Source organism: Chanos chanos, chromosome 7, assembly GCF_902362185.1.
Source record: "Chanos chanos chromosome 7, fChaCha1.1, whole genome shotgun sequence".
Lineage (NCBI taxonomy): Eukaryota > Metazoa > Chordata > Actinopteri > Gonorynchiformes > Chanidae > Chanos > Chanos chanos.
The window spans coordinates 1,247,802-1,270,606 of NC_044501.1; the positions used below are offsets into that span (position 1 = coordinate 1,247,802).

The window sequence follows — 22,805 nt, forward strand, 5'->3', positions numbered from 1 at the left end:
TAACGTCTTGGAGTTGTTTGCTCTCTGGACTTCAGGATTTGACCTTGGACTGGACACTGTTTTTGAGATTGGCTTCTGATTTTTGTTTTTGAATGAATCTTGTTTTACCCAGTGGGTCTGCGATTGGGTCTTGGTCTGTCAAATCCTCACAGAGTCATTGGTGAAACTGACGTTTAAAATAAATAATAAACAGCTTGGTTTTATAATAAAATCTAGTGACTCCTTGGATCTAATAATTTAAATTCATGGACCATTAAATTTCCAAGTTTCAACACTGAAGTAAACTTTGTATAGGTATGAAAAGGCATTTGTCTTCTTTCTCCAACACTTCATCTGTATAATGGCATTTCAGTGTATTAAAATGAAACTTGACATGTGAAAATGTGTCCTTTATCAAAACATGCACTTTCTATAGAACTGGATTAAATGCCTAAATCTCTCACGTGTGTTTTATTGTTCTTGCTTCTCCAGCTATTGAACCTCTCAGCTGTTGAATTGAAACCCAGTATGAAGGTCATTCAAAAGGCAGGTTATTACTGAACAGTTGATTTAATTATCTCCTCTGTGTGTATTGTCTTTAATTCACTGCTGTTTTCATTCTAGAGTTAAGTTTAAATCTCATTGTCTTTCCAGGTTGGCTTTGTATTTGCTCTACTGCTCCCCCTGCTGGCTGAGTCTGTGCCTGTCGCTCTAAATTTGTATCCATTGGATTGTGCAGAGCTCTACGAAAATGGTCACACTCTCAATGGAGTTTACACCATTTACCCTGCTGGACCTAACTCACCTGTGCATGTTTACTGTGACATGGGCTGTGAGGGAGTCCACGGAGAAGAGGGACAATGGACAGTGGGTTGATAAATAGACTCGGCTTTTATAGGTTTTACATACTTCACATTGAACTGTTCACAGGTTTTGAAGACAATTCTTTTTACCCCCACCCAGGTGATTCAGAGGAGAATGGATGGAACAGTGAATTTCTACAGGCCCTGGGATCAATATAGGAAAGGCTTTGGTGACAGTGAAGGAGAATATTGGCTGGGTATGTGAAATCTGAGATAAATATCATAAACCAGGAGAAATACACTGATACTTCATCTCCTTATATATGCATAGGAAGATTGAATATCAATATAGTTGATGCTTATTTTGGGGGTTTGGATCAGGCTTGGTTGGGAGATGAATCTTGGACTCATGTGAATGGTACTACAAGTCAGCTCAGTCTGGGTCTGTGGGGGAGGGTAGACCCTCATGAGTGTCCTCCGAAATATGACCTCACCTCACCCTAGGCCACCTTTACTATCTCGAGCAGTTTTTGGCCAGAAAGAAAAAAAAATACATCAGTCTAAATCAACATTACTGTGCTGCCCTCCTAATGGTGTTTTGTAACCAAAATTAGACGGCCAGCCAAACTCCCTTAATAAGCAACACGAGAGTCAGGACGTAGCTTTCTAGCTCCAAGTTTAATGCGGACTCTTGTAGAACATGTTGACAAGGTAAGAGAGTAAAACTGAAACGATAGAAATATGCATCCAGTTACATATAAGTATAGCCATATGTTCGTCAAGCACTATATATAAAACCAGAACAGAACGAACTGTGCTCGAAGTATTGTAAATGTGAATTATTTACTACAGAGGCACAACGTAACATGTCATAGTACGGCACCTAACGGCCGATATCTAACTTTAATCAAATATATGCGTAGAAACGCCCCATCGACAATCAAGATTCGTCAACTGAAAAGTAACTTTACAAACAAAGATTACTCACAGGCAATGCTTACGATGGGGCAAATGGAAGAATTACAACGGATGTTAGGATGTTATGTTGATTTGCTTAGGTCTCCCTAGCAACTGAAGCGTGTAGTCCACCTCCTGTTTCCCGTTCGTACTGCTGCAATACCACATTTGACCAGAAGGTGGTGCTAAACAACTAAAACATTAGATCAACTGCAGGCAGAATAATTACTAATAGGCCTAAATGAGCATTCATTCATTCAGTAGGCCATTTATGATTACTTGGAACTTTACAATAATGTAAAGTTTTGGTGCATTTATGAAATTATGGAATTACTATAATGAAGAAAACATTGTTATTTTTATTGGGGGGTGCTATTTCCAACAAAACACAAAACTGATTAAATGTGTAGTGGAGAAATAATCCACTGGCACGTGTAGGCATACTTAGAAACGGAGTAGCTATAAATAGCTATGTAGGCCAAGTTTGACTCCTCCCTGTGTTTGTGCAAATGAGGTGAACAAATGTCATAAAATGAAAAGTAGCCTAGTTTGAAAATAAATAAACCATAGCTAGCTCTAAAAATAGTAAAAGTAAAGAAAAAAAAAACAGGCCAGTTTCAAACTATTAAATTTTGAACAGAGTCCAGTTTAGTGCAAGGCAGTCCGACAGCGATCAACCCTCTGGGCCTGATGAGCACAAAACACAACGATATCAGCTCGGGGTCATTCAATTCACTGAGAAAATGCTAAAAGAGATAATGTGTTGGAAAATAATAACCTAGTAAAGGATACTGTTCTCACCAGTTTAGTGGGATTCCTGTTTCTGAACATCACTGCAGATCTTCTCGACGTAAGGGCTGTAAGATGTAACTTTGAATCTCACAAAAGACTGCAGGCACTCATCTGTGAGGCAGGAGCGATATTTGGATTTCATGTAGTTCATGCTTGAGAACTTGCTCACACAAGTACGTTGATCCAAAGATGGCCAGGACGCCAGATGCATATTTTTGTGACATACTTGTAAGGAATTGTCAGGAGCATTCCATGTTTCAAACACAGGTTTGCTGGAATTTGGGACTTTGTCAGTGTTGTTCCATTTGTGGTTTTGAGCAAGAATAGCCTTCTGACGGCGAACATCTTCCAGCTCAGCCGTCAGGCTTTGGAACTTAGATACCCATTAAGTCTTTGTCCGCTATGTCGGCCAGTCCCATTTCAAGGTCAGGTAGACTTACTCCCGTGGATGTGTAGTCCCATTGCTAGGTTAGGTAGACTTACTCCTGTGAATGTGGATGTGTTTAACAGGGATGGGTCAATGTTCAGGGGTGTGACAGGGAAGGACAGTGTAGTTTTTTCCTTTTGGAACTCGTTGAATCTTTCCCCAAATGCAGTTTGCACTCTGATGATCGCATGCTGTCAGTAATCACAGCTGATGTGATTGTGTCCTCCTCTGAACTCTCTCAGAGAGGCAAAGTGAGAAAGCCTCTCTGCTCATCTCAAGCCAACACTGGTCAACTTGCGCTCAAATGCTAAAACATCTTCCAGCAGCTGCCGGGCTGTGCTCCCCTCTCACTGGAGACTTTTGTTCAGCCTGTTGAGGTGACTTGTCATGTCCACCATGGAGTGCAACTTCTCCAGCCAATCGGGATCTTCCAGTCCTGGATAGGTCTGGCCTTTGCTTTGGTTTCCACATCTTGTACACAAGCAGCAAACTGTATCAGGACCTGCCTTCTGGACAGCCACCGGACTCTGTTATGGAGCAGGAGATCAGAATATATGCTGTTGACCTCATCTAACAATGCACAGAACTGGGGGTGGTTTAAGCCTTTTGCCATTATTTTGTTCACCATCTGGATGACAAGGTTCATCACTTCCATACACTCGGGGGGAGTGTTTGAGCGCACAGTGCTTCTTGGTGCAAGATGCAGTGAAACATAAGGAGCTTTTGATGCTAAAGTCACAAATCCCTTCTGTGTCCCTCTCATACTAGGTGCCCCATCTGTATCCACGGTCACCATGTGGCTGCTGTTTATTTCTTTGACTTTTGAACAGTTCACAACAGCCTCACAAATGTCCCCCCCCCCCCCCCCCCCCCCCCCCCCCCCCCCCCCCGTGTTTGGCCTTTCATGAGTATCAACCCAATGATTTCCTCCTGCAGCCCATCAGAGTTCACATACCTGGATAGCAGCGCTGTCTGCTCAATATCGCTCACGTCGCATGTCTCATTGCAGCAACAGAACGTGTTGGAGCTGAGTTTATATCCTCGATTTGCTGACTGGTGATGTTTGTTGCCATTTTTATGGCCCTGTCTTTGACAGTCTTTGCAGAGAGAGGCATATCTGTAATATTCTGAACTATCTCAGTTTTTTTTTTGTTTTTTTTTTGCAGTCTGATATTTTAATAAATTATTGTTTCACGTATTCAGTGTCAGTGAATGACTTTCCTATCTCCTGATCTGCCACTAAACTAGCAGCAGCAGTAGATTTGGAGATTTGATCCATTTCTTAAAATTACCTTTTCTCTGCTCTGCTTTCCGCAGCGGTTCCGGAACCCGTCTCTTTCTCTCATCCCCAGCCGGACACTTTTTGGAAAATGCAGTTTGCTTGTTCTGGAAATGTCTTTCAACCAGGGCTGTCCCACGACTATGAATTTACACAGTCGAATCTGATTCGTCAAGTCTTGCCTATTGTCGACTGGTCATCGAATCACGTTTTTTTGGGGTTTTTTTCTCATTGATACATATTCTCATTTGCTACATTGGCTTCCATTTTTTCCACACCAGACAAAAGAGCTGAAACGCCCAGTTAATCAATTTGTCTTCTTGACTAGTGTTACCTTTTGCCTCTTCGCTTGGACTGGCACGTTATCTGATGTATTACATTTCAAAACAGACACACCGGCAGCTCTCGAGGTAATAGTCCACGTACAACACGGGTCTTCCCACTGTAAGTGATGATGAACAGGAGTGTTTGTTTTTTGTTGTTTGCTAGCTTCTCGCCGCTGGTCAAACATTCCAGTAAGCCAGCAGTAGTGGTAGTGAAAGCAAATGAATCTGTCCGGGCACTATTAAATTCTCTGTTCCTAGCTTTGGAAAATACCCACTCAACCCACTGCTACTGAGTTCGGCAAAGAGGTGCCAGGCCGTGAGGTACCATATGGCGCACATTTTAGTTGACGTTTCTGTTTAGTTAACATTTTTGTTATTCAGTGTATAGGCTACAAATTTTTACATTTGGATGACGTAAGGATGACTTTAGGCCGACAACAATGCGTCAAAATGTGAAAAGAAAAAAAAATTTTTCATTTCCATATTTTTTTTGTTTGGTTTTTTTGACAAAGTTAGCGAGCCGCTACAGAGGGGCTAACAAGTTGCGTGAGGCTTGGGAGCCGCGGGTTGCCGACCCCTGACCCCTGCCCTAGGCTCGTTCTTATAGCTGCTCTCTGATGACCTTCCATGAGCTGTCAGCCGAACCTCCTTGTAGTTATCCCTCCTTTTCCACACGTGCCTCAGTTGATGTCCAGGCTCTCCCTGTGTTTTTGTTGAGTTCGACAACAGTCAGGAGTGTCCTCTACTGGGAACACCCACTAAATGAGTACTAAACACTTTCTAAACTAACTACATGTTCATACAAAGTCTGCTCCTCTTCATGAAAACTTCCTGCAAGATTACGTGTATGTCATGAAATGAACTCACTTACATTCAAATTACTACAAAGCTGATCACTACTGGACACAGATTGCTATCAACCTTTGCCACAAACATCATGTTTGTGTCAGTCGGTCAAAAAAAATACCCACCAGATGTGTTGATCAACTTGGAGTGTGTGCAGATCTTACTGGACGCAGATGCATTTCCCCGCCCACATGGAAATTGGTCAAATGGGAAAAAAAATCAGCCGGGGTGTCATGCCCTGGTCCTCTCTTTCTCCCAGTTGTGGCTAGTTTTGTTAAGATCTGTGTTACTTCCTGGTTTCCTTAGTTCACCTGGTTAGTTTAATCATTAGTCTGGTGTGGAATTGTCTTGTCTTGTCTTATGTTGCATTGGTCTGTTGGCTTAGCTCTCTGAAGCCTGAATCTGCAATCCTGCAAGTTCCTTGAAGCCTTTTGTACCGTGTTCCACTGCAATAAAACTGAAACTAATCACCGCATGTATCCAGTCTCTTCAACCAACCATGACACAGGGAGATTTTCAGAAAACTCAAAAGTTAAGATCTAGTCTGTGGAGAGGTCAAACGTGAATTGGAGGCTGAATTGGAGTTTGGCTGTTCACAACTCGCAGTTGCCAGAATTAATTCTAAAGTGTTTTTTTTTTACTGAGGAAAAAGTGCAAAGCTAGCAATAAAAAAAGACAGTCCGACAAAGACCCTTAGGATAAAAGATTGGAGCTCACACTGCCTGAAGTTTACCAGCTCATGGTAACAAGGTCCTTGCAGGTTGAGGCAGGTCATCATGGGTTTGAGTGGATGATGGAGCTTGTTTGAGAGAGATTCTGTTGGCCTGATATGGAGATCGAAAACTCCATCAAAGTGTGTGTATATCATGCTGAGGAGTGGTCTCTTCATGTTCAAATTTTTCAAACAAAGGGCCAAAAAGCCATGACTGCAGCTATTGTTACTGTATAAATATCAAAATACTGTGTATTATAGATATATCTCCAACTCCCAGATATATATAAATATATATATATATATATATATATATATATATATATATATATATATATATATATATAGGGCAGGCACTATGCAGCTGTCAGAAAGAAAAGGACATTTGTTAACCTTTAGTGTTCATTGGTAATTAAAGTTGCAGTTGTGTAAACTCTCTCCCTCTTTTTCACCCTTCCTTATCTCTTTCTATCAAAACTTAAAAATAACCAGGAGCCAAGTCACAGGCAGCTAATTTTATGACCATCAGTGTAACTGTGCTGTTTTTAATGATAGAGAAATCATATTTGATCTTGTCCGAAAGCATAAAAAATATATATAAATTCCCCCCTCGCCTCTTCTTTTCCCCTCCAAGCTCGGGTCCTCTATCAGAGGCCTGGGAGCTTGAGGGTCCTGTGCAGTATCTTAGCTGTTCCTAGGACTGTGCTCTTCTGCACACAGATCTCGGATGTTCTTCCTGAGATCTGCTGGAGCCACTCTCCCAGTCTGGGGGTCACAGCTCTGACTGTTCCAATTACCACAGGGACCACTGTTACCTTCATCTTCCACATCTTTTCTAGCTCTTCTTTCAGCCCTTGGTATTTCTCAAGCTTCTCGTGTTGTTGTTGCATGGGACTGCTATGACTATCGCCATGGCTTTCTTTCACACACACACACCACACACACACACACACACACACACACACACATATATATATAATGTGTGTGTGTGTGTGTGCTGTATATATACACTGTATGTGTGTGTGTGTGTGTGTGTGTGTGTGTGTGTGTGTAATTATGCATGGACACCTGTCTTTAGATCATTCACTGAAACAAACATGTATGTAGTTTTGACAAGTTTTTAAGAGTTTCAGTGACATTTGATGAAATATGTTATGGGTTCCAACCTACTCAGAGGGAAAAAATGACCTTTTCCATCTCATCTTATTCATCCAGGGCTAGAAAACATCTACCAGCTGACTCGGAGAAGGAAGTATGAGCTGAGAGTGGACATGGAGGATTTTGAGGGAGGGATGGTTCATGCCCAGTATTCCTCTTTCTCCATAGACTCTGAGACAGAGGGCTACAGACTGCATGTTAGTGGATACACTGATGGAGGTGCAGGTAAGACACAGAACTTACTGTTCTGACTTTTTACAAATGTTACACATTCTTTTAAAAGTAAATATAATAGAAGTGAAATGGAAGCTTTAAAAAGTGAAAAATGTATTGGGCACTGCAATAATTCTGATCTGATGGAAAATACAGTAATACAGAGGTAAATGTGTATGCAGTGCACAGAGTCATGTGACTGTGACTCAGTGAGTCATGTCCTCTCTCACTCAGGTGACTCTCTGACAACTCACAATGGACAGAAGTTCTCCACTTTTGACAGAGACCAGGACACACAAGGTGCACTGAATTGTGCCAGAAAATATCTTGGAGCATTCTGGTACGCTACTTGTCATAACGTCAATCCAAATGGCGTCTACCTGTGGGGGAGTGATGGCACTCATTATGCAATTGGTGTTGAATGGAAAACCTGGAAAGGTTATAACTACTCTCTGAAAAAAATAAGCATGAAAATCAGGCCAGTGCCATAAAAACAGCAGGACCTCTGGCTCTGTTATGATGTCATAATGTGTGGGCGTGTCAAACCATGGGCCACCTGCTAAACTAACTCATCATCTGTGTATACTCCTTATTGTTTCTTTGTTATTGTCAAAGTCTCTCACTAGTATGTGTATATATATATATATATACACACACACAAACACAGACATCTCATCTCAACTTATCTTAGCCTTAGTCCTTAACTCTCAGATATACTGTATGGGATATACTGTATGGGATATACTGTATGGGATATACTGTACAATCTTTTACGGGATATGTCGTAAAATCGTTATGGATGCTTTTTCTGCTTATTACAGATGTGTTGTTTTACAGGGTTAGTTAAAGTTTTGTTAATTGGATATTTTGACTGCATTTTCTTCTTCATAATAGTCTCCTGTCTCTAAATGAGTAATTCATGACTAGTGTGGTTCCTGTAACCATGGCAATCTATGATCTTAAAACATCAGGTCACCATTACTTATTATTAATAACCCTTAATGGTTACTGGCACACTACCAACAAGATTGTCCTTTTTATTTATTTCCCGTAATTCTCGTCAAAGCCCAGAAAGAATAAACATTTATGAGTGAGTTAATGTTTAAACATCAGACTCCTATATATCAAACCTGCGACAATGTGAGTATTCTGTGTTCAAAACCAAGACAACTTTGGACAGGGAGACCAGATTTCTCAACACAAAGGGTGAGTAGTGCTCTGTCTTTTGGTGTCTACAACACAAAGAGTCATTGGTGAAATTATGTGACATTTTAAATAAATAATAAACAATATGTTTTCACAATAAAATCCAGTATCTCCTTGGATAAAATAATTTAAATTCATGGGCCTTTAAATTTCCATGTGTAACACTGAAGTAAACTTTGTATAGGTATGAAAAGGCATTTCTCTTCTTTCCCCGACACTTCATCTGTATAATGGCATTTCAGTCCATTAAAATTAAACTAAATTTGAATCCTGAATCCTTTAAGTTCCTGGGATTCTTTTGTTTGATCCTGTTTTGTTCTAAATGATCTACACATGTATCCAGAACTTCCATGAGTCTCTGCCGCTGTGTAAATTATTTTATTACAGGTATGGCTATTTTTCCCTTTGGGGCAAGACTGTTATGGCATAAAAAATGGCTCAGAGAACCACACTGTCATCTGCTGTTTTTCAGAATCCTGTTTCAATTTGTCCTTCTATGATGTTCCTATTAAAACTGACTGTTAAAACAGACTGTCATACAGATATTCTAGAGTTATTTTCTTTATAGATCATGCTTCATCTCACATTCTTTAACTGCAAAATTCTCTTCATTCCATACCTCAGTCAGAAGGTAGCATGTGTCAATGGACATCGTTTCACTGAGTTTGCAATGTGGCTTCTGCATCCTGAACATCACAGTAACATGCAATACCATTCATATAGTGTCTCACTAGGGCACTGTACCAGGAGAAATCCCATCCAGAATCTCTTATATGTGTTCAAATGTACAGAGGTCTAGTGACTGTGAAAGGGTAGATGACTAACATTATGTTTAATTCTAATCCAACCATTTGGAGACTGTGTAAGTATCATCATTCAGGAGGAGATGACTCACATTAGGAGAGCAATGTTTGACAAGCTTTATTATTTACTGCTGTCGACTTTGGTCTCTAAGATCATAAATCGGGCACTAGAACCTTTCATACTGGGAAACAGCCGAGCAGTTTCGGTCAGTTTTTTTTTTTTAATCACTGAATATCTTCTTATCTTCATCGTATATTGCTCTGGAATTAAAAATAAAAAGTGAATGAAAGAGAAACTAATACTGAATTCTAACAATGTGGTTTGGCAGGATTTTGATTGGACTTTTTCTCACAGTTACAGTAAAGAGGGTGTAACCCTTTGTGGTGTTTTTGGAGTTCAATCAAGTGTGAAAAAAAAATGTAAACCAACTCATGACCACTCTGCTTACAGAGGACCTGCAGATGTAAGCAAAGGGGGCAGGATAATTTAATTTAATTTAATCTTAATCCTAATCTGTCCATAGTTTCCCACTATGCACCTTTTGGCATTTTTTAATTTGTTTATTTGTTTGCTTGTCTTGGACATCAAAAACATCAGAAAACAGTACGTGAATGAAAGTGAAACAAGGCACAGAGTGATAGAGCAGTTGGACAGGACTGTCTGGACAGGATTCTTTCCCCTGGTTTTCAGTAAGCGATGCTGAATGGTTTTGTTCTTGTAAACAAACATATCCTCTGTCCCGTCAGGTTAGAACATCTGAGATGACAGATAATTCCCTACATAGTTTTAGGGTATTTCCACGCTTGGTACCTTTGTCTGAAGTTATTTTTCATGCATCTTTGCTGGCCTTCATGACTGTCGTGGATAACTCATGCACCTGATGAAATGAGTGGACTGAAAGATGTAAGTGTAAGACAAGCTGTGGAATTAACTAAGAGTTTCCACATCCCTTCAGTCAACATTTCCCAGCTCAAAGCAGTTCACACAAAATTGTCCTCTGCTGTGTAAACTGTATAAATTTTCTGCCATGTATGAGCTCTACTGATGAACTTTAATGAAATTTAAAGATTGTGGTGCTGTCTGTCTGTTGCTTTACTCATCGTTAACACTAAGCTCATGTGGTTCAATTGTTTTCAGACAACTTCTGACCTTCTGGACTTACGTGGTAAACAGTTACACTTTACATGACAAGTGGCCTTAGTTCCACTGAAACATGATGGTGTGAATGGGAAAAGTGGAGTGAGTTCCATTGGAACATGGTGGTGTGAATGGAAAATGAACAGAAACCTCATCAGAGCCAGATGGCACCAAAAACACAAGTGAGTCCCTTTACAAACACATTCTTCTACAGCAGTCAAAGCCCTTTACAGACAGAGGACCAGTGTGAATACTGAGTGAGCTGTGTTCTACAGCGGTCAAAGCCCTTTACAGACAGAGGACCAGTGTGAGTACTGAGTGAGCTGTGTTCTACAGCAGTCAAAGCCCTTTACAGACAGAGGACCAGTGTGAATACCGAGGGAGCTGTGTTTTTTTGTTTGTTTGTTTTTTCACCCCCCTCCTATGCTTTCACAGCATTTGATTCCCCCAAACAGAAATCCGTACATTGTCAAACACAAGACTTTAATACACTGCATTACCCACAGTAGAGGTGGAATAGCAGTTGTCTTTTGGTAGGTTCACCATTACCCACAATGCAAGTGGCAACACAGTTTTCTCCTGGTAGACACAGTGAATCCTGATGAACCTGAGAGCCATGTCTGTAATCATGTCTGTGACTGGTGACAGACTGACTCTGTATTTCAGATGTTTCTTTCCTTCATCATCACATCATTTCTATCTTCCACTTTGGTGGTTGCTAAACTAAGTGTGAACGTATGTCTATGCATGGATGAGGGGAGACAGAGCTGTCAATCATTTCCAAGGGAAGAGAAATCTGCTCACACACATAATCTGGTTTTATCCTTCATGCTGTTTACATAATCAAACTGATTTCACACACATTTCGACTGAAGCTTAGGATGTGTGTGTGTGTGTGCGCGTGTGTGCGTGTGTGTGCGTGTGCATGTGTGTGTGTGTGTGTGCGCACGTGTGTGGTTCTACGTGTAATCTCACAGCGTGTTTACACAATACTGGACATTTCCTGTGTAATGTCACAACGTGTTCACACCATCCTGGACATTTCCCGTGTAATGTCACAACGTGTTCACACCATACTGGACATTTCCTGTGTAATGTCACAACATGTTCACACCATACTGGACATTTCCTGTGTAATGTCACAACGTGTTCACACCATACTGGACATTTCCTGTGTAATGTCACAACATGTTCACACCATACTGGACATTTCCCGTGTAGTGTCACAACGTGTTCACACCATACTGGACATTTCCCGTGTTATGTCACAACGTGTTCACACCATACTGGACATTTCCCGTGTAATGTCACAACGTGTTCACGCCATACTGGACATTTCCTGTGTAATGTCACAACATGTTCACACCATACTGGACATTTCCCGTGTAATGTCACAACGTGTTCACACCATACTGGACATTTCCTGGGTAATGTCACAACATGTTCACACCATACTGGACATTTCCCGTGTAATGTCACAACATGTTTACACTGGATGATTAATTGACGGCTGTCCATTTTCACACACTCTCTCTTTCTTCCTGGTGAAGAGTAGCAGTTTCTTCTCTGATTACCGGATCAAGAATGTTACTATACCAGTTCAAGCACAGATGAACAGAAAATATTCTATTGTTTAGAAAACTATAAAAGGCTTGGAAATTCAGTTCTCTGCACCCGAAGCAAGGCACACACAGGCAGAAAGACACACCGGACCCAAAGAGAGAGAGTAAGCAAATGCACATATTATATATGTATATATATGTGTGTGTGTGTGTACACAAATTCATGGTAAACATAAATTGGTAATTAACATGTTGAAGAGTAATTATTATTGTCATACACAGATAACTAATTTTCTGATAAAACTGAAAATCTGACATCCCTGATAACCCCTGGTCATTACAATGGTGAGTAATTTAAGTGGTTCATTTAATTAACTCTTGCATTCATTTTAACCACTAAATGTAAAGGTGAATGTTAAGGAATATGACAGTTGCATATTGTTCAAAGATAAGCACCAAAAGCTGTCAAATATGCAGAGAAAGAACGAAAACATATAAACAAACAGGAATAATAATCAATAAATAATATCATTAAAGATATCTTAATACATTTTTTTTTAAATTTCAGTCATCTTGAGTGAGTATAGTAAAAGTTTTGTCCATAAATTTACACCATAAATAACTAAATTACCACTGTTAAAAAACTTAAAATGCTTTATGTGAGGTCCCACCTGATAGTTTCTCTCTTTCTCTCTCTCTCTCTCTCTCACACACACACACACACACACACACTTACACGCATTTACACTCATGTTCACATCATTTCATATTTAGATTTAGATTTATTGTTCCTCTGTCTCTCTGTCTCTCTCTGTCTCTCTCTGTCTCTCCCTCTCTCTCTGTCTCTCTCTCTCTCTGTCTCTCATACAGATAATCTTGTGGCTGAGTCTGGTGCTCCCCCTGGTGGTGGAGTCTCACCCTGTGTACAAGGAGCTCCTGCCTGTGGACTGTGAGGACATATTTACTAATGGATCCAAACACAGCGGGGTGTACACCATCTTCCCAGCGGGACGGGACTCACCTGTACAGGTGTGGTGTGACATGGGCTGTGATGAGAACGACAGTCACACGGACGGCAAATGGACTGTGAGTGTTCTCCTGTCTCACTCAACTCATACAACTGATCTGTCATGTTCTCCTGTTTTAGTCAACTAATACAATCGATCTGTCATGTTCTCCTGTCTCACTCAACTAATACAATCGATCTGTCATGTTCTCCTGTCTCATTCAACTCATACCACCAATCTGTCATGTTCTCCTGTCTCACTCAACTCATACCACCGATCTGTCATGTTCTCCTGTCTCACTCAACTCACATGACAGATCTGTCATGTTCCCCTGTCTCACTCAACTCACATGACCGATCTGTCATGTTTGGACCAGGATTTAAAAATGTCACCACATGGCTTCAATAACCCAAACCGAACATATGTTCATAGACAGCTGTGTGTTTTATGATATCGTATGCTATTGTTACTACAGAACAGATGAATTTGCCACAATATACACCCCCAGAGATCTCACAATGCCACACAGTTGTCTACTTAGTTGCTGCTGTTGTGTAAACAGAGAGGCAGAAGTGATGATTTATCTGGGGTAGTGCCCACACATAGACTAATCTGATCTAATCTAATCTGATCTGATCTGATCTGATCTGATCTGATCTAATCTGTTACCTGATAAAATAAAAGGAAATAGTAGGAAAATATACTTTTATATCTCTCTGGGGTCCCATGGCTCTATTTTTATTTCTCTCTCTCTCTCTCTCTCTCTCTCTCTCTCTCTCTGTCTCTCTCTCTCTCAGGTGATTCAGAGGAGAATGGATGGAACAGTGAATTTCTACAGGCCCTGGGATCAGTATAAGAAAGGTTTTGGAAATGTAGACGGGGAATACTGGCTAGGTGAGAAAAGATAAACTCTATAAAACTATATAAAAATATGTAACTCACAGTTACAGTGTGTACTATAACGCTCAGGTCTCTGGTCTGCTGGAATATGTAACTCACAGTTACAGTGTGTACTATAACGCTCAGGTCTCTGGTCTGCTGGAATATGTAACTCACAGTTACAGTGTGTACTATAACGCTCAGGTCTCTGGTCTGCTGGAATATGTAACTCACAGTTACAGTGTGTACTGTAACGCTCAGGTCTCTGGTTTGCTGACAGGGCTGGAGAGTATCTTCATGCTAACTTGGAGAGGGAAGTATGAGTTGAAGATTGACATGGAGGACTTTGAGAAAGGACAGGTCTTCGCCCGTTACTCCTCTTTCTCCATCGATCCGGAGTCGGACAAATACAGGCTACATGTGAGCGGGTACATTGACGGAGGGGCAGGTGAGTGACAGAGATATCATCGTTATCCTGACACAGCCCCATGCATGAAAACACTCATGCAAGCTGCATTATGGTTAAGTCTTCCCATATTTACAGTCTTCATAGTAGGAACGAGGGACACTTACTAATGGTCAAGACCCGTCAAACAAGTCACGCACAATCAGTATACCATTGCTATCCAAGGTTAAAAAGAATTAACTAATGGATTGTATCTATTTCGTTACCCCGAGGGAATTTGAGTTTGAACATGTAAACTGAAAGTCACAATGTGTAATCATGTGGAGGTTGTTCTGACGGTGTGCTTGACTGTTTTACTCTGCTGTTTGAATGATATTTTAGACTCTCTTGATATACCGATACTATATTGATACGCTTAATATATGGATACTGGTGTATAATATCACGATATCAGTAATAACATCTCAAGCCTGTATGACACTGTATTTACAGCATTAGTATTTTCTCCATTCCTTGGCGTTAACAGGCTCTTTAATTCCACTACGGCTGCTGTTAAAAACAGGTTCTTGTTTACTCATCTCTGAAACCAGAACTCAGTTCCTGAAGTTCTTCTTTTCACTCTTGGTGTTTTCATGAATAACACTTCTAGACAAACGGGCTGAGGTGCTTGACCGTACATGGCATTTTGGGGGGCGCTGATTATGCTAATCTCGTAATTTCATTTACCAAAAGGTGGCATACATCCTATTAATGCAGGTCATTCATGACAGTTTTCTGTTAGTTTTAAAAAACTCGTACGACCCCACCTCATGAAAAAGGTACAAGTTAAGACAAGAAAGTACAAAAACATTCTTATACAGGGACTCGTTGTCTTTTACACAGCTCAGAAAAACCCCGGAGCCAGACACTGACAGAGCGCGTGATATAAATTCAGAAAATGAAGTTTCTCAAGACTGATGTGTGAAAATTTTTCTCTTTCTACACAGGGGACTCTCTGTCTCATCACAACGGGCGAGACTTTGCGACCTTTGACAGAGACTATGGGAACTGTGCGAAGTCGTATGAAGGAGGCTTTTGGTTCTCTTCCAGCTGTGTCCGGGCAAATCCTAATGGGCTGTACAAGTGGGGCAGTGGGGTGTCGTCCTACTCTGGCGTTCAGTGGTACAGCTGGAAAGGCTCCAGTTACTCTCTGAAGACGATGGTGATGAAGATTAGACGCGTGTCTCTGGATGAGTTTGAAAAGTAGCTGCGGTCCCAACATGAATTGGGATTTTGAAATCGACAGATTACATAAATTAAAAATGACATTTAAATTGACCTCTTAATGCCATGATACATGGGACTTTACCCTCTACTGCATCTATCACACCTTTATCTCTGCTTCCCTGTCTCCTGACCTGTCCCCTGACCTGTCTCCTGTGCGTATATATACACTCCTTACCTGTCTCCTGACCTGTCTCCTAACCTGTCCCCTGACCTGTCTCCTGTGTGTATATATACACTCCTTACCTGTCTCCTGACCTGTCCACTGACCTGTCTCCTGTGTGTATATATACACTCCTGACCTGTCTCCTGACCTGTCCACTGACCTGTCTCCTGTGTGTATATATACACTCCTGACCTGTCTCCTGACCTGTCTCCTGACCTGTCTCCTGTGTGTATATATACACTCCTGACCTGTCTCCTGACCTGTCTCCTGACCTGTCTCCTGTGTGTATATATACACTCCTGTGTTTCTCTATGTGTGTATATATACACTCCTGTGTTTCTCTATGTGTCCAGTCTTATCTCCTAGTTCTTGTCTGGCTCCTGTTTACCTCTCTGTGTGTCAGACTCTGCCTGTGTATCAGAGCCTGACACTGTACACCATCTGACATATATCTGTTCCTTTCATGACCTCTTACAGCGATAGAACAAACAAACAATAAATAAACTGAATTCATGACCTCTTACAGCGATAGAACAAACAAACAATAAACAAACTGAATTCATGACCTCTTACAGCGATAGAACAAACAAACAATAAACAAACTGAATTCCTATCAACGTGTTATCTTTGAAATTGTAAAACACAAACTGATACATTTATAAAACTGATGCATTTATAAAACTGACACATTTATAAAACTGATACATTTATAAAACTGACACATTTATGAAACTGATACATTTATAAAACTGACACATTTATGAAACTCAGAAGAGCATAAATAAACAGAAACATACTGAGAGCTGTGTCTCTTTTATTTAAACTTCTCAGATGCATTTGTCAAACCTCAGCACGTTTCCTTTTTTCATTGTTATTAGATTTCAAAATAAATAAATAAAATGAAATCAAGTCCTGAATCAAGTAATGACTGTGTGTTAGTTGGCTGCTGGTGTGTCTTAGTTGTGTGTTAGTGTGTGTTAGTTGACTGTGTGTTGGTGTGTGTAAGTTGACTGTGTGTTGGTGTGTGTAAGTTGACTGTGTGTTGGTGTGTGTTAGTTGACTGTGTGTTGGTGTGTGTTAGTTGACTGTGTGTCAGTGGGGTTTCATTATTTGGTAATGTCATTGTAAGGTAAGGTCATTGTAAGGTAATGTCATTGTAAGGTAAGATCATTGCAAGATAAGGTCATTGTAAGGTAACGTCATTGTAAAGTAAGGTCATTGTAAGGTAAGGTCATTGTTAGGTAATGTCATTATTTAGTAATGTCATTGTAAGGTAAGGTCATTGTTAGGTAATGTCATTATTTAGTAATGTCATTGTAAGGTAAGGTCATTGTTAGGTAATGTCATTATTTGGTAATGTCATTGTAAGGTAAGGTCATTGTTAGGTAATGTCATTAGTTGGTAATGTCATTGTAAGGTGAGATCATTGCAAGATAATGTCATTGTAAGGTAATGTCATTGTAAGGTAAGATCATTGCAAGATAAGGTCATTGTAAGGTAATGTCATTGTAAGGTAAGGTCATTGTAAGGTAATGTCATTATTTGGTAATGTCATTGTAAGGTGAGGTCATTGTTAGGTAATGTCGTTATTTGGTAATGTCATTGTAAGGTAAGGTCATTGTAAAGTAATGTCATTGTAAGGTAATTTCATTGTAAGGTAAGATCATTGCAAGATAAGGTCATTGTAAGGTAATGTTATTGTTTGGTAATGTCATTGTAAGGTAAGGTCATTGTTAGTTAATGTCATTATTTGGTAATGTCATTGTTTGTTTGGTAATGTCATTGTCAGGTAATTTCATTGTAAGGTAATATCATTGTAAAGTAATGTCATTGTAAGGTAATTTCATTGTAAGGTAAGACCATTGCAAGATAAGGTCATTGTAAGGTAAGGTCATTGTAAGGTAATGTTATTGTTTGGTAATGTCATTGTAAGGTAAGGTCATTGTTAGGTAATGTCATTATTTGGTAATGTCATTGTTTGTTTGGTAATGTCATTGTCAGGTAGTTTCATTGTAAGGTAATATCATTGTAAAGTAATGTCATTGTAAGGTAATTTCATTGTAAGGTAAGACCATTGCAAGATAAGGTCGTTGTTTAGTAATGTCATTGTAAGGTAATGTTATTGTTTGGTAATGTCATTGTTTGGTAATGTCACTGATAGATAAGGTCTGTTTTAGACCAGTGTGTAAGACCAGTGTGTAAGAGCAGCATTTTAGACCAGTGTTTTAGACCAGTGTTTCTGACCATTGTTTTAGACCAGTGTTTTAGATCAGTGTTTTAGACCAGTGTTTTAGATCAGTGTTTTAGACCAGTGTTTTAGATCAGTGTTTTAGACCAGTGTTTTAGATCAGTGTTTTAGACCAGTGTGTAAGACCAGTGTTTTAGACCAGTGTTTTTGACCACTGTTTTAGACCAGTGTTATAGAGCAGTGTTTTAGACCAGTGTGTAAGACCAGTGTTTTAGACCAGTATATAAGAGCAGCATTTTAGAGCAGTGTTTTTGACCAGTGTGTAAGACCAGTGTTTTTGACCACTGTTTTAGACCAGTGCTTTAGACCAGTGTTATAGAGCAGTGTTGTAGACCAGTGTTTCTGACCAGTGTTTTAGACCAGTGTTTTAGATCAGTGTTTTAGACCAGTGTTTTAGACCAGTGTGTAAGAGCAGCATTTTAGACCAGTGTTATAGAGCAGTGTTTTAGACCAGTGTTATAGAGCAGTGTTGTAGACCAGTGTTTTAGACCAGTGTTTTAGACCAGTGTCTCCTTCAGGTGATTCAGAGGAGAATGGATGGTCCGGTCGGTGAAGGTCCACTGGCCCTGGGCTCAGGATAAGAAAGGCTCTGGGAATGCAGAGGGGCAGCACTGGCTAGAAAAGAATTTACCATTTCTGAAAGTTTTGGAAGTTTAATTTAATAACAAAAACAAATTTAAATATCTTTTATAAATTTAATTAGCTTTTAATTCGTGATGGCACGAGTCTCCTGGGAATGTACTGTACTGTTTGTGTGGATCTCTGTGGTTCCCACATACTGAGGGATCCAACAGTGCTACTGCAAACTGAGGGTTTTGTTTTGTGCCATTTTGTGCTACTAGGACTGGAAAACATTAACCAGCTGACACGGAGAGTGAAGAGTGTAAGCTGAGAGTGAAGAGTGTGAACTGAGAGTAGACGTGGAGGACTTTTCAGGGGTGAAAGTCTATGCCCAATACTCGGCTTTCTCAGCGGCCTCTGAGGCACAAGGCTACAGGCTGCTGATTAGTAGGTTTAATGACCTTTGAACTGTGTGTTTATCAAGTGTACTGTTCGTGGCACACGTCATTACACATGAAGGTGTGCAGAGCCGGGCCGGCGCGCAAGCCAGCTAAGAGGCTGCTTAGGCCTCCCGTGGCCACCAGAGGGCGGCCAAGAGCACCCAGAGGAGATTTTGATTTTTTTTTTCTCTCTTTTTTTTCTTTCTCTTTTTTTTTGTGGTGATATATTATATCAATGATAATCACAAAAGGCAAAAATATGTTAACAGGCTGCCTAGCTAATACTACTGGTTTAATTCATTCCCACTGCCTCTGTGAGAGCTGGTATTACGTTCATGCACATGCGCACTGTAACAGACGTTTAGCTGCATTTTGATGCAAACACAGTCAGTCAGACTAATATTAGGGTACAGTCCTCTGCTTTGCGTTGAAGGAAACCTCAGGCAAAAAGCAACGCGGCAAAAAGGACGTATCCTTCTGGTTATCTAAATTATTTGATTTAGACCAGTGTTGTTCTTACGACAGAGAATAAGTGCAGCACTGAGGGGAAACAATTCTGAGATTTCGAGAATAAAGTCGAAATATTGCGAGAATGAAGTCGTGATTTTGCAAGAAAAAAAAAGTCATAGTATTACGAGAATAAAAGTCGTAATTTTAATCTACGTGTTATTTTAGAGGTGAAATATCAGAAGAGCAGCCTGCCGCCTGGGTTAAAATGAGGAACGAAACTGTAAACCCGCGTTTGCTCAACCGCATTTATCAAATGTTTAATGATGATTACGTAAAGTTACCTGCTGCCATGTGTGTGGCACGGCACGACGCCTGGGACAAACAGCAGTGGCCAGACGCCCAGGCTGAAACTGACTGTCCTCTCACCTGCTTTGTTGGCTGCTGATCAAATGTTTCCCTTAAAAATATGATTTTTTTCCTCTAAATTTTACGATTTTATTCTCGTAACATTATGACTTTGTCTTCTCAATTACAACTTTATTCTTGTAATATTACGACCTTATTCTCAGAATCGTAGAATGTTTTTCAGCAGTGTGGCCCTGATTTTTTAAACCAGAAGCAATTGGTTAACTTGTTTACAGTAAATGTAAGTGCTGGTTCATTTGTTACCTTTCAGCACACCACGTTCAGTGTGCCTCTGAGAACTGTATCACTCTGAGTATTAAAGTGCAAATTAACACCAGACCACTCTTGTGAGTTTGCAACCTTTGGTGATTAAAAACCACATAAGGGGTAAAAACATGCCAGGTTGACATTGGTATGATGTAAGCAACACAACTACGACTAATAAAGTTGATAATGGCTGTGTTAGATTTACAGTAGGTGTGTGAATGGTCAAGCATTGAGAATAGTCAATACTACTGACGGCGCCAAGGCGGTGGGGGCCCCCAATCAAATTCTGCTTAGGGCCCCATAAAGGCTTGGGCCGTGATGCTTGAAGCTGTGTCAAACAGTTCTGTGTTAAATAAGTGTTTAATGACTTCCACCACAAATCAACACTTCCTATCGTTACAGTGTTTTGTTTTGTTTTGTTTTGCTTTGTTTTGTTTTCAGGCCTGGTCCTGCAGGCCTAAAAGTCTTAACACACAGGCTCTAACACACCTGACTCAGACCAGTGAAGGGTTGGAACACGATGCGAGCAGGGAGAGATCTGAAACCTGACTCAGACCAGTGAAGGGTTGGAACACGATGTGAACAGGGAGAGATCTGAGACCTTACTCAGACCAGTGTAGGGTTGGAACACGATGTGAACAGGGAGAGATCTGAAACCTGACTCAGACCAGTGAAGGGTTGGAACACGATGCGAGCAGGGAGAGATCTGAAACCTGACTCAGACCAGTGCAGGGTTGGAACACGATGTGAACAGGGAGAGATCTTAAACCTGACTCAGACCAGTGAAGGGTTGGAACACGATGTGAGCAGGGAGAGATCTGAGACCTTACTCAGACCAGTGCAGGGTTGGAACACGATGTGAACAGGGAGAGATCTGAAACCTGACTCAGACCAGTGAAGGGTTGGAACACGATGCGAGCAGGGAGAGATCTGAGACCTGCTGGACTCTGGGACTCCAGGAGCAGGATTGGGCGACACTCCCACAGAGAAACCGTCTTGTGTTAAAAAAAAAAAAGAAAATCTAACCCTCTTAGAATTTAAACTTGGAGCCTCTTCTCCTCTTCTCTTTCTCAGAGCTGACCTGTCACGACGGTTCTAAATCCTCCACCTTTGATGTAGAACAGGACACCAGCGATTCGAAATGTGCCAAGAGATTTAGTATCACAACTGCCACTATTTCAACCCTGACGGTGTATAAGTGTGGAAAACAGCACAATGATCATTATACTATTGGCATTACATGGAAAGCCTGGGAGGGTTTTTACTACTCTGCCAAGGCAGTTTCTATGAGGATCAGACCTGTGTTGTAGGCCACTGTAGGTCAGCTAGGGGTTTCCTGAGCAGCACTGCAGGGGTTAATGCCTTCTATGATATCTATGCTATAATGTGTGACAACATGACTATGTGTAACAACAGATTCTTCTATAAACTCTCATACCATGACTTTAAACTCATGTTAATATATAGGTTACTTGGTATTAGAGCATGATATTATTTAAAACATCTGCATTTTTTCCCCACAAACTTCTTTGAAAATTGTAGCCTACGTGAATACACCTATATTTTAATTTCACAGCATTGCATCATATTGGAAAACTGAGCATGTAAATGAATAATAACTGCATTGTCTTGTGAATGAAAAACAAATAAATGAATACAGTGCGCAAAAGAGTCGGGGACTATGTTTCATAAAATCTCTAAATTTCTGACATTTCACTTCACGTTTTTATCTAATCGTTGAAATCGCTTGAATAACGGTTCAACCTTAAATCTGTGCCAGTAATGTTAAAGTACCGATACGGCTTTGAGTATCGTCCCAACGTAACCATCATCTTTCGAGCTTCCTGTGTTCCTGATACCTATCAGTCAGGTCGTCTTGAACAGTTATAACAGATGTCGCCAAGTAATGGTATTTCGAGTGCTACTGACCTTGAATCACTTCCAATCTAAACTGTAAACCGTGTCAATGCTTCGTAAACTATCGTTTACTTGATTTTTAAAAAAAAAAAAAAAAAAAAAAAAGATAGCAACCAAAAAAAAATTGGCAACCAACGAGGAAATGATCTGAACCGGCTCGTCAGGTATCAAAACTTCAGGAATGAAGTTCGGAAAGTTGGGCAGCAGATGCTCCGCCCTCAGACAATAAATACTGTATTACGCCCTCCCACCGCTAGAGGCGTTATGTTTAGTCGGTCTGTATGATGACGTGTGAACTCTTACGAATCCAGGAAGTAAGTAGACGTGGGGAAGAGTTTAGAAACAAGCAACTAAGTTAGCGAAACATTCTTTTTAATTGTTGATTAAAAGAAAGTTATAAACAAACGAATAAAACAGGTATCGGACACTGTTAGGAACAACACGACAATGGTTTTAAACCGAGTCGTTTATTTAGCAGCTTGTCTTGTGTTATTTGAAGCGTGTTTTAGCCACGCAAGAATCCACCACCTCACTCTTAAGGTAAGCGTTATCTCTTATCCATAAAGCATGACATCTCACCCTCGAGTACATGCAT

At 40.4% G+C, this 22,805-nt stretch overlaps 3 protein-coding genes across 3 annotated transcripts in view; all 3 read left to right on the forward strand.

The window, feature by feature from the left end:
* Nucleotides 1-627: 627 nt before the first annotated feature.
* Nucleotides 628-7,983, forward strand: LOC115816721 (microfibril-associated glycoprotein 4-like; the record flags this gene model as incomplete). The annotated part of the gene is made up of 4 exons (XM_030779803.1): nucleotides 628-846; nucleotides 943-1,039; nucleotides 7,337-7,504; nucleotides 7,727-7,983. Coding segments are annotated over 4 exons (741 nt in total), but the record flags the coding sequence as incomplete, so codon positions are not given.
* A 5,079-nt stretch (nucleotides 7,984-13,062) lies between these two features.
* LOC115817079 (microfibril-associated glycoprotein 4-like) lies at nucleotides 13,063-15,739 on the forward strand (the record flags this gene model as incomplete). The annotated part of the gene is made up of 4 exons (XM_030780323.1): nucleotides 13,063-13,287; nucleotides 14,006-14,102; nucleotides 14,368-14,535; nucleotides 15,480-15,739. Coding segments are annotated over 4 exons (750 nt in total), but the record flags the coding sequence as incomplete, so codon positions are not given.
* A 6,813-nt stretch (nucleotides 15,740-22,552) lies between these two features.
* Nucleotides 22,553-22,805, forward strand: part of gpr108 (G protein-coupled receptor 108) — a 23,119-nt gene continuing 22,866 nt past the window's right edge. The window contains exon 1 of the mRNA XM_030779813.1: nucleotides 22,553-22,750. Within this exon, the coding sequence (XP_030635673.1) occupies nucleotides 22,658-22,750 (93 nt within the window). The 5' untranslated portion in view covers nucleotides 22,553-22,657. The remainder of the gene's footprint in view (nucleotides 22,751-22,805) is intronic.